We start from the raw sequence: 14,225 nt of genomic DNA, 5'->3' as shown, positions 1-14,225 counted from the left end.
CAGCTTGTGTTAATCAGCGTAGCTCCACTAACATCAGCAGGACTATGCTGATTTACGGAGGTTAAGCCCTGGGAATTTGCGAAAAAACCTATATTTTTGTCTGGATTAAAAAACTAATCAAACTGAGCATGACGAGGTTGGAATCAGATTTTTGTCCCCTTGGCAGATACAATCCTCAGCCATGCTGATCAGGCATTCGTGTCTGTGTTCCAACCTGCAGCTGTGCATTTGTAATAATTACACAATTTGTTTGCGATTTTAAGATACTCAGCAGCACATAAATAGATTGAATATGCAGGGCCATCAGCGAAAAATGTGTACTAACACTAAAATCTGTACTAACTTGTCAAATTGTAATTGAAGTCTCCTCATAGCCCTCAGTAAAACATCTGTGAGAGTCTATGGAAATCAGACAACAGTTCCTTCAGCAACCTCAGACTCCTGCGAACTATACTACAGGTGTTCAACACACTTCAGCTTAACTAGCTCAAAAATGAAGTAATCGGACAGAAATAAATTCGGGCGCTACCTGACAGCTACATTCAAAAACTATCTAGATGCTTATAGGGCCCCTATTATCACAGCAACTGAGTGTGTCGCACACAAATGAATTTAACATAAAAACAGCCATACTGGGTTAGACCAAAGATTCATCTAGCCCAGTATCCTGTCTTCCAACAGTGGCCAATGCCAGGTGCCCCAGAGGGAATGAACAGAACAGGGAATCATCAAGTGATCCATCCCCTGTCACCCATTCCCGACTTCTGACAAACAGAAGCTAGGGACACCATCCCTGCCCATCCTGGCTAATAGTCACTGATGGACCTATCCTCCATGAATTTATCCCGTTCTTTTTTGAACCTTGTTATAGTCTTGGCCTTCACAATATCCTCTGACAAGGAGTTCCACAGGTTGACTGTGTGTTGTGTGAAGAAAAACTTCCTTTTGTTTGTTTAAAACCTGCTGCCTATTAATTTCATTTGGTGACCCCTAGTTCTTGTGTTATGAGAAGTAAACAACAACACTTTCTTCCAATTGGTCCTCCCAATACCCCATGAGGCAGAGAAATGCTATAAACTTCATTTTACATATGAGAAACTGAGGCAGAGACACTAAGCGACTCATCCAAGGTCACATCAGAAGACTGTGGTGGAGCAGGAAATTGAAATTGGGGCTCCTGACTCCCAGGCACCTAGCCACTAGATCATTCCTCTCTCAGCTTTCAAACATATTAGTTTTCAAAACCAAGGGCAGAAATTCAGCCAGAGGAAGTCTAGGGATAGGGATTACAGGCTTGCACCACACAAGCAGTGGTGCTCTCGGATATTCTGTCTGCACAGGACAAACACAAGCACAGTAACTCTAGGAATGGATGTAGTGGAGAGCTTGTGAGCAGTGGCCTATGCACCTCCTTTGGACAGATTCCTCTAATACATGTTGCCATCAGGTGTACAAGAGGCTGAGATTCCAATGACAGCCCAACCCAGCTCATCATGCCCTTCTCTGGGTACAGTGACCTAACAAACTCCCCCACAAGAGTGCTTGCCCCTTAGCCTGGCGGCAACATGTGTAAGTCTAAACGTTCATTAGTTACCTGAAGCTACAGATCATCAATGCAAAAGACAACACACTTTACACTGACTTCGATGACCAGAGTCTTATAAAACGATCACCACAGTTACTGCTGCGAAACAAAATCCAGAGCCACCTCAGGGGCTCACTGCAGAGTAAAATCCTGTGAAGATCCTTGTGTTCAAGTCCTATTACAGTGCAAATCACTGTGCTGGGAAAGGGCATACAAAAGTTCACTAGGCTAAATTCTGCTCTCGGTTAAATGGGTAAGTGAGCCAGATCCTGAAAGGTGCAGAGTGCCCTCAACTCCCACTGGCTTCAAAAAGAATTCAGCATGGCCCGGAGGTCCTCGATACTATGTGTTTCAGGTCCAAGTTCAAATTCTGCCAGGTTTCACTTCTGCTTTAGGCTCAAAACACATTTTGGGATGTGCTCATATTTGTTTTAGCAGTGGAACTAAGCATTTGCTAGGGACACGCCCCTGTATTTTCCCTCCCACTTGAAAATACTCATCATACATATACTTCACATGTGTTTCTACTTGCGTTCGGATCAGCACACCTCCGAACAGTCAGTCCTAAATCGTTTTGCAAATGTAAGCATGTGCCAATCGGAGTACAGAATGCTGTTCATGATGAATCCCGTTCAAAATCTTCCAGCAATTACCAAGCTGAGAGCTATGACGTACAAGCCAATAACTGCCATTCCACTTTCAGCTGCATCTGCTCTAACCTGCAATGCATGTGGGACTGCACCAAACCCTGCTCTCAGGACTCTGGGACTGTATTTGGATCAGCCAGAGGTGTTCTGTGGGACCGAGTGCATACAGCTAGACAGAAAGTAGGGGCAGCGGTACAGCACACCAAATCACAGAGGCTTATCAGCAGGATAGGAAGGCAATAGACTGCTACTAAGTGGGATAATTAAGCTACTTGCAACAACAAAATCATCATTTAAAAAAAACTAACTGGGCCACGGTTTACCAATTTTTTGCATAAGGACTATTTTACTGATACGGTTACAATGACACAGGGCAATAAACCTATGTAAAGAGTCATACTTACTCAGTCCCAGCTGAGCAATGTCTTCAAGTTCAGCTTCCGTCTTTGCTGCCGCAATAGCATGGGGCAATTTCAAGGTGAATGGCAGGACATCCCTGGTTTTAAAAGGAAGAACAGTACTGATAGTTTTTGCTATTATTTCCATACTTTAAATTTTTCATTATCTCCAGCATATGCAATGACAACAGGTCAGATCTTCATTTACAGCAAAGCTATTTTGAACTGCTCTGGCAGTTGAAAGAGGCCATAAAGTGATATGATGTAATCAACAATCCTTTAAACCCCATTGGTGTAAAGAAACTTTAGTGTAAATGAGAATCAGTCCCCCGATGTTCCTTTCTTCTGGACTGACTCTCCCTGTTCCACCCACTTTTCCTCTTATTATAGCAGTAGCTTTTCCACTGCTCTTCTAGACTGCATCAGTCTGTTTATTGAAACATCCATCTGCCAAAATCAGCACTTTACCCAAAATTCCTATTTGTAAATAAAACTTGAGTTTTGTTCCAATTTAACCTCCAGTTTTCAAAAATCACCTGAATGGGGATTTAGGACAGAGAATACAGAAGTGCTTGTAAACTCTGTCAGTCTGAACATACCTCTAGTTTGAAAATATTTACTGCAATAAATACAGTTACATTCATACTACTGTCACCATATCTGTTTTCTATTCAATATGTATTAAAATATTAAAATGGATGTTTACATATGGGACTCCACAGATGGTACTTAACTACAAACCACATTGACTATATAAATCCTTTGAAACAAGAACTTAAGAATTACTTTGTCTAAGTACTTTGTGTAAGCACTTATTACATTGTATATTAAATCTTTTCTCTACCCACTTGTTTATACTTGTACCAGTGCATTCTTAAACATCAGAACCTGAAAAAACTGCAAAATTTGTAGAAGTACCTATGTAATGATAGTAAGTAAATAAGAACTGGTCGTGTAGCAAAAATGTCCTACACACTTTTATGTACATTCAGATACAACTGGTGTCAATACAGGTGATTTATTTTCAAAATTGTAAGCACACTGAGCATCTGGCGTAATACAGACAACAGCTCTTTGATAACTGAATTGACATATTTTATGTTTATACCCACAAAAATCAGCAACAGCAAACTCCAAACAGATGAAAATCACAAACATATGCAGTGAGTTGACACACTTACAAGTAATTGAAGGGACACTGTCAACATCTCCATGGGCCAAAATCTGAACTCTATTTTAATCTAGGGTGGAATGTCTCCAAATGCTAAATATATAGTGTAAAATTCTGATCCTCCTTAAGGCTATGGCAAAATTCCCATTGATCTCACCAGGGCACAGCTTTCACCCATAGGCTGGGATTCTCAAAAGAGCCTAAGGAAATCAGGCACCCAAACCTTACTGAATTTCACTGTGACTTTGGTACCCAGCTCTCACAGGTTCCTTTGCAAACCCCAGCTGTGTTTTTTAAAATTCTCTATTCTTGTCAAGAATCTATTCTGTTTTCTCTTTGGCCATGTCTACACTTACTAGGGATTGACATTGCTGCGATCGATGCAGCAGGGGTCAATTTAGTGTGTCTAGTGAAGACCTGCTAAATTGACTGCAGAGTGCTCTCTAGTCAACTCCAATATTCCACTGGAACAAGAGGAGTAGGGTAAGTTGATGGGAGAGCGTCAAGTTGATGAGAGAGCAGTAAGTCCATCTAAGCTACGTCGACTCCAGCTCTGTTATTCACGTAGCTGGAGTAGCGTAACTTAGGTCTATTTACCCTGGTAATGTAGACAAGGCCTTAGACACACATGCTCCCTCTGCTGCTCTGTCACAGTCACTGACTACAACTTCCCCCAGTATTGTGCATACTCCCACTTACATCCCACATGCTGCCAAGACACAGTCTGAAAAGGATAGGAACTGGAATGGTTTCTGCTGCTTGAGAAACAGCAAAATAAAATGTTCATCAAAGAAAGACATTGGCAGGGAAATATGCTCCTAGAAGCTTGTGGTTTCTTGCTAATGACGGAGGATAAAAAAAAATCTATTAAAATCTATTAAAACCCCTGGGTATGATTTCAGGTGAGGGTGTCTTTATGAATATCCAGGAGTAGCATTTTGGAATAGTTACAGCTGTGTGGGTTTGCATCACCCTTCGGTTTTCTCCTCACTTTTCTTTGTCTTTCACTGTATGAGGGTGCAGCAAGAAAGGAAGCAGGGCTGCAAATTAGTGTACAGCTGCAGGGATAGTGCAGTCTTGCATCCACCCCTGCAATTTCTGATTTATTCAGGCAGGATGATTCCATGAGACTGCTGGGCCTTAGCTGGAGATTCAGGCTCAACCTTGCGTAGAACAAAAATTAATGTAAAGCCCCATATGGAAAATTAAAAGCCATTCTGTAGAAATCTCATTTTAAACAGAGTGTGAATGAGGATGAGATCGAGGACCTTTCATTGCCAGGTTACCAGTTTCAATCCAGCCTGGCTCAGTCACTCTCTGAATGCTAAGTTATTTATATGAGTGAGTTTGTCTTTTACCATGTGCATCTATAGCATCTAACACAATGGGGTCCTGATCTTGGGGGTTCTGTGTGCTCCATAACGGTAAATAACAACAGCAAACTTGGTGCTCTGAGTCATCTCTGGTAAATATTCACACTACCATAAATCACCACCATAACCAGCAATAATTGGCAACCTTGTTGGCAGTCTGAGCCAAGGAGATCGAATTCTTCCTGCCACTCATCCTTAGAACAGATTCCCCTAGAGAAGGAGTTAGGCCTGGTTCTACCTGGTCTATGGCTAAACAAAGGACCTGACTCCCCAGAGCTATCAATCTGGGACTTGTCAAAAGTACTGAATTCACACTAAAATGAATGTAAGGGGCACATACGTGTGTTTAACACAGGGGTGGCCAACCTGTGAGTCCGGAGCCAAATGTGGCTCGTCAGAAATTACTATGCGGCTCCTTGTATAGACACCAACTCCAGGACTAGAGCTACAGGCGCCAACTTTCCAATGTGTCGGGGGGTGCTCACTGCTCAACCCACAGGCCCTGCCCCCAATCCACCCCTTCTCGCCCCCTCCCCGAGCCTGCCATGCCCTTGCTCTTCCCCCTCCCTCCCAGAGCCTCCTGCACCCCACAAAAGAAACTGATTGGGAGGTGCGGGAAGGGAGGGGGAGGCACTGAACCCTGCTGGTGGCCAGGAGGCACTGGGGGAGGAGAGCTGATGGGGAGCGGTTTTGACGTTATTACTGTGGCTCTTGGGCAACGTACATTGGTAAATCTGGCTCCTTCTCAGGCTCAGGTTGGCCACCCCTGGTTTAACAAGACAATCATAACACTGAAATCTGTGAAAACTTTCACATTTTTTCTGCAGTTTACAAACCTTTTGGCTGTCCTGCTGCATAACAAACAGATATTTACCCAGTCTAGTCAATGAAGTGTTCTATACTACTTTCTGAAATAACGGTCACTATCCTTTGTTAGTCAGTGCCACATAAGACAGTGGGTAACAAGGACTTTCTTTTGGGTTTTCTTAGCCTCAGTTCAGGCTCTCTTGTTATTTAGCCGGTTATCCTCTAAAACAGTCTATTAATATTTATAGATTAGTAACATTTATACTAGACTTAAGATGGCTGGCAGTCTAGGTGCTCATCTAAGCCAAGAAACCAATGGAAGTCAACCCTACCCAACCTTGGCAAAGGGAGATGATGAAGATGATGAATATTTATACCATATTTAATCAAGAAAATCCTTATGGACAGTTACTCATTTTTAAGGATGGTCTAGCAAACGCTACTCAAAAAACATAACATAATACAATCTTACCTGCTAATACAGTAGAAGGCGATGAGCCTGAATAAATCAGCAAAACTTATTCCAGAGCCCTCCAATGAAAAGGCTGCAAAGAAAGATTATGAAATAAAACAGATCAGTCTTTCAATGCACATTCCAAGAAACCAGGCTTAATATAAAGACTCCTGGCTTTTGCACAGTGCAAGTAGTAAGGAGCTTGCAGCATCAAACTGACTACTGTTTTGTTAATCAAAAACAACTGTGTGGAGGAGGAGTATGTCTCTCGGTCAAAAACATTCTAGTAAACATACTGATAGTCTGGACGGTGGGTTTGTTTTTTTCATTCCAAACATGTTCTAATCCTTAGGAAATGAATCAAAGGAGATTAAAATTGCACAACTTCTAACAAAACAGCCAGTCAACAACTGAGACCTTGTGTTATTCATAGTACTAATACAGACAAGTTAATGAAAAATCTCTCTCTTTCTTTCTCTTGGCACCCATTTTTTGCCTCAATTACATTAGCAGCAATACAGTAACCACTAGTAATAATAGGTGGCAAATCTTTGAATCATTCTCCCCTTTTAACAAAGCTCTCCAACCAAGTCTGATTTATACTAATGCCCTGTGACGGCTATTACAAATTGTTTAGCTAATTTTTTTTTCTAATAAAATTGCACTAGAACTTTTCTAAAAATTCAAACATTGTTATTTTAAATGCACAGAAATAATAAAGACCTTTCCCATGTAATTTCCACCAGGGTTTTGTATTGATATCAATACATGTTTACAGACCACGGATAAATACAAATAGAAGCTGGTGCAACTCCATTGACTTCAAACATGGAGCCACCCATTCTGGTCTGTAGTAAATGTCACTTTGAGTAAAGAAGCCATGTAAGTAAAGATTCAGGGTAATAGTAATGGATAAACATGAGAAAGAAAAAAAGCCCAATCACATAAGAACACTATAGAAAGATAAAGGTCTTTATTGCTTTTCCTTCACCGATCATTCCTGAAGAAGGCTGCTTAGCTGAAACTCTGCTGCTAAATTTCAATCCCAGTTTTCAGCATGTTAAAATAATCCCTTTGTTCTATCTGCAGCTTCCAAACTGTGCTATAATCTGAGGAAGATACAGCTTCCTCTTTTATTCTCAGTTTTACCTAGAACTGTTTTTCACTCCCTCTTTTCATAGAGATCACCTACAGCTTTGTTTTGAAACTTACTGGAACCCAGTCTATGTTTTATTTCTAGTAACTAAGGGTATGTCTTCACTACCAATGTTAGAGTGTTGCCGTGGCACCGCTTTAACGTGGCTGTGTAGTCGCAGAAGCGGAGAGCACTGTAAAAAACCCACCCCCACGAAGGGAGTAGCTCCCAGCGCTGTTGCACTATCTACACTGCCATTTTACAGCGCTGAGACTTGCATCGCTCAGGGGGGTATTTTTCACACCCCTGAGCGAGAAAGTGTCAGCGCTGTAAAGTGGCAGTGTAGACAAGGCCTTAGACATGGAACAAATAATACTTGCATCATCATGAAAACCAAGGATTATTAGAAATGTTTCTCAATGGTGTTAAATTTCTGATTGGTGAAAATTGTTTTTAGATCTGAGAAACAAACAACTAAAAATAATACATAAACCCAGATTCTCCTTTGTGCCCAGTGCAAAGATGTGCCAGAAGAGAAGTCACCTAGTGGAGAGTGATGGTGGCATCATCAAGGAAGGACAGTTTTAAATGCTGGTGGGGTTCAGTGGAAGCCTCACAAGTGGAGACTGCCTATAACAAGCAGTGAGGTCCCTATTCAGCATCGTACTTTTGCAAATGCCTGAACTTTAAGCATATGAGTATTCTAATTGACTTCAGTGGGACTACTCACTTGCTTATGGCAAGTTAGGCATATGTTTGAATCGAAGCCTTAATCTGCACATTGTCCACTCTCTCCAGGGCCAGCCCCACTCACGGGAAGGTCTGCCCAGATGGCTTTGGAACCTGCAGCAGAGTGGGGGTTGTAGGCAGCTTGCACAGTTATTCCCCTGACCCTGGTTGATTTTTTTGCTGCTTACAGCCTGGAGCCCAAACACTGGGTTTCACCGATGCAAAGTGAGTCTAGCCCATACAGTATAGCAAATGATTCCCATAATACATGGCTTACTATATGTGCTTTCTTTTATTGCAAATTCCTTGAGGCGAGATCCAAATTCATTGGGTAGACGTAGCGATAGGACTTTCTTCTGCATTCTTGTGGATTTCCTAACCAGAAAGATCTATCAAGAGGGAAAAAGAAATACTATTTTAGAAATCTTTGTTATAGATGCTTTTCATAGATTTTAAGGCCAGAAGGGACCATTAAAATAATCTAATCTGACCTTCCGCATAACACAGGCCAGAGAACTTTCCCAAAATTCCTCGAGCAGATCTTTTACAAAAACATCCAATCCTGAAGTAAAAATTGTCAGTGATGGAGCATCTATCATGACCTTTTGTAAATTGTTCCATGGTTAATTACTCTCACCATTAAAAATGTATACCTCGGTTCCAGTCTATATTTAGCTAGCTTCAACTTCCAGGCATTTGATGTGTTATACCTTTCTCTGCTACACTGAAGAGCCCATTGTTAAATATTTGTTCCCCATTTAGATACAAAGAGCTCCATCTATTTCGTTTATCACTACTGGCAGGTTTTCTAATCCTTTAATGACTCTTGTGGATCTTCTCTGAACCCTCTCCCATTTATCAACATCCTTCTTGAATTGTGGGTACCTGGATACAGTGTTCCATAAGTGGTCACAGCAGTGACAAAAACAGAGGTAAAATAACTTGTTTACTCCTACTTGAGATTCCCCCGTTTATGCATCCCAGGATTGCATTAGTTCTTTTTGGCCACAGAGTCACACTGGGAACTCATGTTCAGCTGATTATCCTCCACACCACATCTTTCAGAGACACTGGTTCCCAGGATACAGTGCCCCATCCTGGAAATGTGGCCTACATTCTTTGTTCCCAGTGGTCTAAATTTACATTTAGCTATATTAAAATGCATATTGTTTGCTTATATCCAGTTGATTAAGTGATCTAGCTCGCTCTCCATTACTAACCTGTCTTCTTAAATCCAGTAACTTATAGTGGAATTAAACTACATCTTTTAGAAAGATCCCACTTCATTTTAAAAGACAAGTGACAGAGTATCCACTATATCCATCTATACGCTGCTTCAATGGTTAAAATTACCCTCACTATTAAAAAAGAGGAGCTTTATTTCTAGTTTGAATTTGTCTAGCTTCAACTTCCAGGGTTATACATTTTAAAACACAAATGCAATACAAATATTTGAGGATGTAAACAGCTATAATCAAGAATGCAAATTTCAATCCCCCAAAATATGTTTAATAAAATGTAAACTTTGATTGATTACAGGGATAAGAGAGTTGAAAAACTCAATCCAGGATGTTCAAAGGAATTTAAGTGAGTTAAGGTGCCCAATTCCCACTGAAATTCGCTTCAATTGAAGGTTTGTTTTTTTTAAATGGATTTATAAGCACTTTTCTGCTCCCCTCCCAATGCTCATAAAGGGCTTTTCATCAAGAAATAAACTAACTTTCGTCCTAGTCTTGCAAGTTGCTTTTCACATATTTGAGGAATAATCCATGTAAGTCAACAAGGCTCCACATGGATTGAGGTCCACCCACACGGAGCTCATTGAAGGACTGGAGCCTGACTGTAGAGGGGAAATAATTACACTGACTACACAAATGCTGTCACTGACACAAAGTAAACAAAAGGAAGAAAAAATGATTTTCTACTAACTGCTTTCATCTTAGGCACAGTATTACTCATAATAATGGAAAAGCAACATTTTCAGACAGAAATGAGCTATTCAAACTGATGATGGCCCTTTTAGGCCTGAGGCCAAGTGTGATGTGCTGATAATTAGAAAAATATTTTTGTTTGCACTTGTAAGCCTAGCAGGTTGGATTCTTTCCTGCACAGAGATCTGCTGAGGGTAGGAGAAAGATGAGGTGCTATAAGAGAGCCAGATAAGGCTCCCCGAATTAACATGCTGCATCTAATCCAGCTCCAGCACAGGCGAGAGAGATCTTGGAGAGTCCCCAAGGCCCATATACCAGCCAAGAATTAATGGAGTGCAGCTGCACTCCACCCTGCCCAATCCCACCTCTGACAAGCCCCCTGGGCCAGGAGGTGGGGTGCACCTAGAGAACAAACTGGCTACTCCAGCTTTACACTAGCCGAGAGCTCCCCCACCTGGGGAGAAAGTTTAGCTGGGCCCAGGGTCCAGCCCAGCAAATCTAATAATAGTGTGACCCATTGGTCAGTGTGTGTTACAGGTCCCTCCTCTGTGCCTGATCCATAGAGAACATGAGTCTTCTACAGCCCTAGCTAGAGAGGCAGGGCTCTGTAGCTATACCAGATCATGTTTTTGGCCCTAGTTCAATCCACAAAGCATCAGCCAAGATGGTGGCTATCACATAAGGGGGATGACTCATCCCAGACTCGAACTGCTGTGGCCCTAAGGGATGAGCTTCCTTTCATGTATGTAACCCACTGGTGAGTGTGTGCTACATTAGGAAGAGATACTTTAAATAAATAAAAACATATTGAAGATTTGTCTCTTACTCCGGGAGGCTGGGACTGCAGAATTTCCACTGCTTCAGCATCATTCAGGCCAAGCTGTAGCCACACAGGATGGGTGTGGAGAAGTTTATCTAGTATGCTGAGTTTATTGGAGAGGCTGTCATAGCCAGAGTCTCGGGGACAGACTTTTAAGTCCTTTTTCTCAGGACAGACGTTATCCATGTCCTTTACTAGGCTATGAGGAAGAGAATTAAACAATTAAAATGTAGGCAAGTACATTTCTCAAAGAACAAACAATTCTACAAACAGGGAATTCTCTTAAATGACCAAACTGTGGGTATCCCCCTTACTAGGTATTTCTGCTGTTGAGATTTCATATCACTAGTACTGACCACAAATTCTCTTTAAGAGCGAGTTCTAGTACATTACTATCTGGTGGACAATAGCCTTTTGACAATAGCAATTAATTACAAGGAGATACTATACACACCCATATGCATGCCGGTCTGTATTAAGTAGGGTATTGTTTTTAACAGCCATTCCTCTCATGTTCATGTTAAAAGGAGTTTTATTATTATTATTCAGATATTTTTATTCCCCTCTGGATCCCAAAAGTTAGAACCTGCAGAAAACCTGCCCCACTCAAGTCCATTCAAAATGCTGCTCAGTGCTCCGACCATGGCACTCCCCTCTTTGCACCACTCAGCTAGCACTCCCTTTTCCTCCACATGAAGCAAAAGCTTCTTCTCTTTGCTGTTAAGGCTCTTCATGGCTTAGGCTCCCCCTAACTAGCCACTATTAATCTAGTGCTCCTGTCACTCAGCTTCTCCTTCAAACACCTCTATGCCTTCTCCCTTGGTGACCCTTATGCATGGGAGAAACCCCTCCAAAAAAATTCAAGCGATCCTCCTTAAGACTCACCTTGACTGTGATGCCTACAAAATGCTGCCAGCTGACGACAATGAGCTGTGACTATCAGTTACAGTGCAAAAATGGCTTGTTTCACCAATCCCTCATCGCCCCATTTACCCATCTGTTGTGTTCTATCATAATCGAAGACTGAATGCTTTTTGGGGCAGGCACTACTTTTGTCCTTCCTGTGTGTACAGCCTCAAGCACGATGCGACTCTGATCCTGACCAGGGCCTGTCAGTACTAATGTAATGCAAACCAACATGGCCTGCATTTTAAACCCACTTTCTTCCAGCTTCTCTATCGAACATTTTACTGTGTGTCAACGTGAGGCCTTTCATCACTACCTTTTTTTAAATGTCCTTGCCTCGCAGTTGAAAGTAAACAGATAAACAGATGTACAAAAGTTTAAAACGCTTTGGTTTTGACATTTAATTCTTCCCAAGTAGGGAAAGAAGGCAGAAGCTGGCCCTAAAAGGGGAAGTTGGCAAGCTATCCTGAGTTAAATTTATTTAGTGGCGGGGTAGCAAGTTATTAAAATACTTGTTTAACTGAATAATAACAGCATGCACTGGGGCTGCTGACACTACATACTAAAAACGTGCTTGCAGAGAAAGAAAATGAACTCAGCACTATATGGTTGTTTTATTCAAATTTTCTTCATCAATTCCAAACTTTTGAACACGCAGTATGGCTTGCACATGAATGTCTGCACTCCTTGCTTATTTCCCAATTAAAGAACATCCTGTGATTCTTCCCTTGTTAGAAACAATTACAGAACTGTTACTGTGGTAGCTGATCTCCTGATGCAGAAATTAAACCAGGCACAGAAAAACTCTGAGCACAAGTGCTGTATGCCCTAGAGATCAAGAGCAGAGATGTTTTCCCTCTGAATGAGAGAACATGGCTCTCAAGCCTACCAGTCACACCAGACTACGTTGTGACTTTAGGATCTGCCCTGAGTAAGAAGGGCTGGCACGTAGCTGTGCCACCCCAGGAGCAGATCAGAGACCAAATTGTAGGTCACATTTCCTCCATGCTCCCTGCTTGTTCTGAAGGGGGAGCAAGTTGCTTCACCCCTTTTCATGGAGCAGCTCGTTCTCCACTATTCACCCAGCCAGAATAGGAGAGGCAGCGTCACGCCCCACACCACATTGCTTCCCCACTCCCTGAATACTTGCTCACAGCCAGGACAGCTGGACAAAAAGTCCCAGTTCCCCCCACTATGGTCAAAGTCTGAGAAGAGATGGAGTGGGGGGAGTGACTCACTCTTATTGCATGGCCAAGTAAGAGCTACAACAGTCATTAACATTTTCTATTACCACAGTGTGTCCAATCACCACCTGCCTGGCTTGCATCTCTCCATTCCCCTACCCTCCATGTCTGCTTGTTACATTAGAATACAAGCTATAAATAGAGACAGTCCCTTTTATATCTGCAAAACACCTAGGCTGCTGTTGGTGCTGCCAGAAACAAATGATTTGTTATAAAAAGTTAGAGATTTTTGACTTCTGTGATCATGGTAATATTTTCTGAAGCTGTAACTCAAAAGAGCCTAACACATTTTCTGCAGAAACATTCAGTTTTTGCCTTCAGAGCAAGTTAGCAGTACTCAGCCAAATGAATTTTCCAAGCCAGAGTTATATGGGGGCTAAAGAAGATCTTTTTAATAGAATCAGCTGCAAACTTAACTCTTGTCAAGACTATTGCCTTTTGCCTACTCGGGTGGTGGAGACAGAGGGAGTGAGTTTTACTGCTGGCTTAAGTAACTATATATAAAGAGTGCCCAGGGGTGAGTGGCTGGGTGGGTGTGTATCCTAGCTCCCCACTTATTTACCAGTGGATTAAAAGCAACTCAAATCTTAATGCTTCCAAACACATGGTCATACACACCCTTTATGCTATATGTAAGAAGATTAACCTTGACATCTACTTATTTAAGCCAGAGAGTGTTTATCAGAAGCTTTAGCCACACAAACCATTTCACATGCCAGGTACAGGAAGGAACATAGTACAGGTGTCCACGCCTCCATGACCTAGATACACAAAATTAAACTGCAGAAGCTCATTGCAGCTGTCTATGTTGGCCTCTCACATCGAGACAAAATATTATGGATACAATCAGTGTAAAGTGTCTTTCCACCCCTACCAAATGCTTTCATTCACATGAACTAATGCTTCAGAGCAGGATCAGCAGTGGCTCATCTTACCGACTCCACGCAAGTTAACTGGGAACAAATTGCCCTTTTGAAAATGTATAATATTCCCTACAGGTTTTCTGTATAGTAGATGGAAGGAAG

General features: G+C 41.8%; 1 protein-coding gene across 7 annotated transcripts in view; it reads right to left on the bottom strand.

The window, feature by feature from the left end:
- The window catches only part of RIN2 (Ras and Rab interactor 2), a 131,348-nt gene that overhangs the window by 29,546 nt on the left and 87,577 nt on the right, over positions 1-14,225 (bottom strand). For all 7 annotated transcript variants that reach the window (XM_030558114.1, XM_030558115.1, XM_030558113.1 and 4 more), the window contains 4 exons: positions 11,057-11,249; positions 8,577-8,688; positions 6,454-6,526; positions 2,637-2,728 (listed from right to left, as the gene is read on the bottom strand). In XM_030558114.1, the coding sequence (XP_030413974.1) occupies positions 2,637-2,728; positions 6,454-6,526; positions 8,577-8,688; positions 11,057-11,249 (470 nt within the window). The remainder of the gene's footprint in view (positions 1-2,636; positions 2,729-6,453; positions 6,527-8,576; positions 8,689-11,056; positions 11,250-14,225) is intronic.

This window comes from Gopherus evgoodei, chromosome 3, assembly GCF_007399415.2.
Source record: "Gopherus evgoodei ecotype Sinaloan lineage chromosome 3, rGopEvg1_v1.p, whole genome shotgun sequence".
In the NCBI taxonomy this organism is placed as follows: Eukaryota; Metazoa; Chordata; order Testudines; family Testudinidae; genus Gopherus; species Gopherus evgoodei.
Note: the sequence above shows the minus strand (reverse complement) of the source record. Positions and strands in the feature narration are given on the sequence as shown.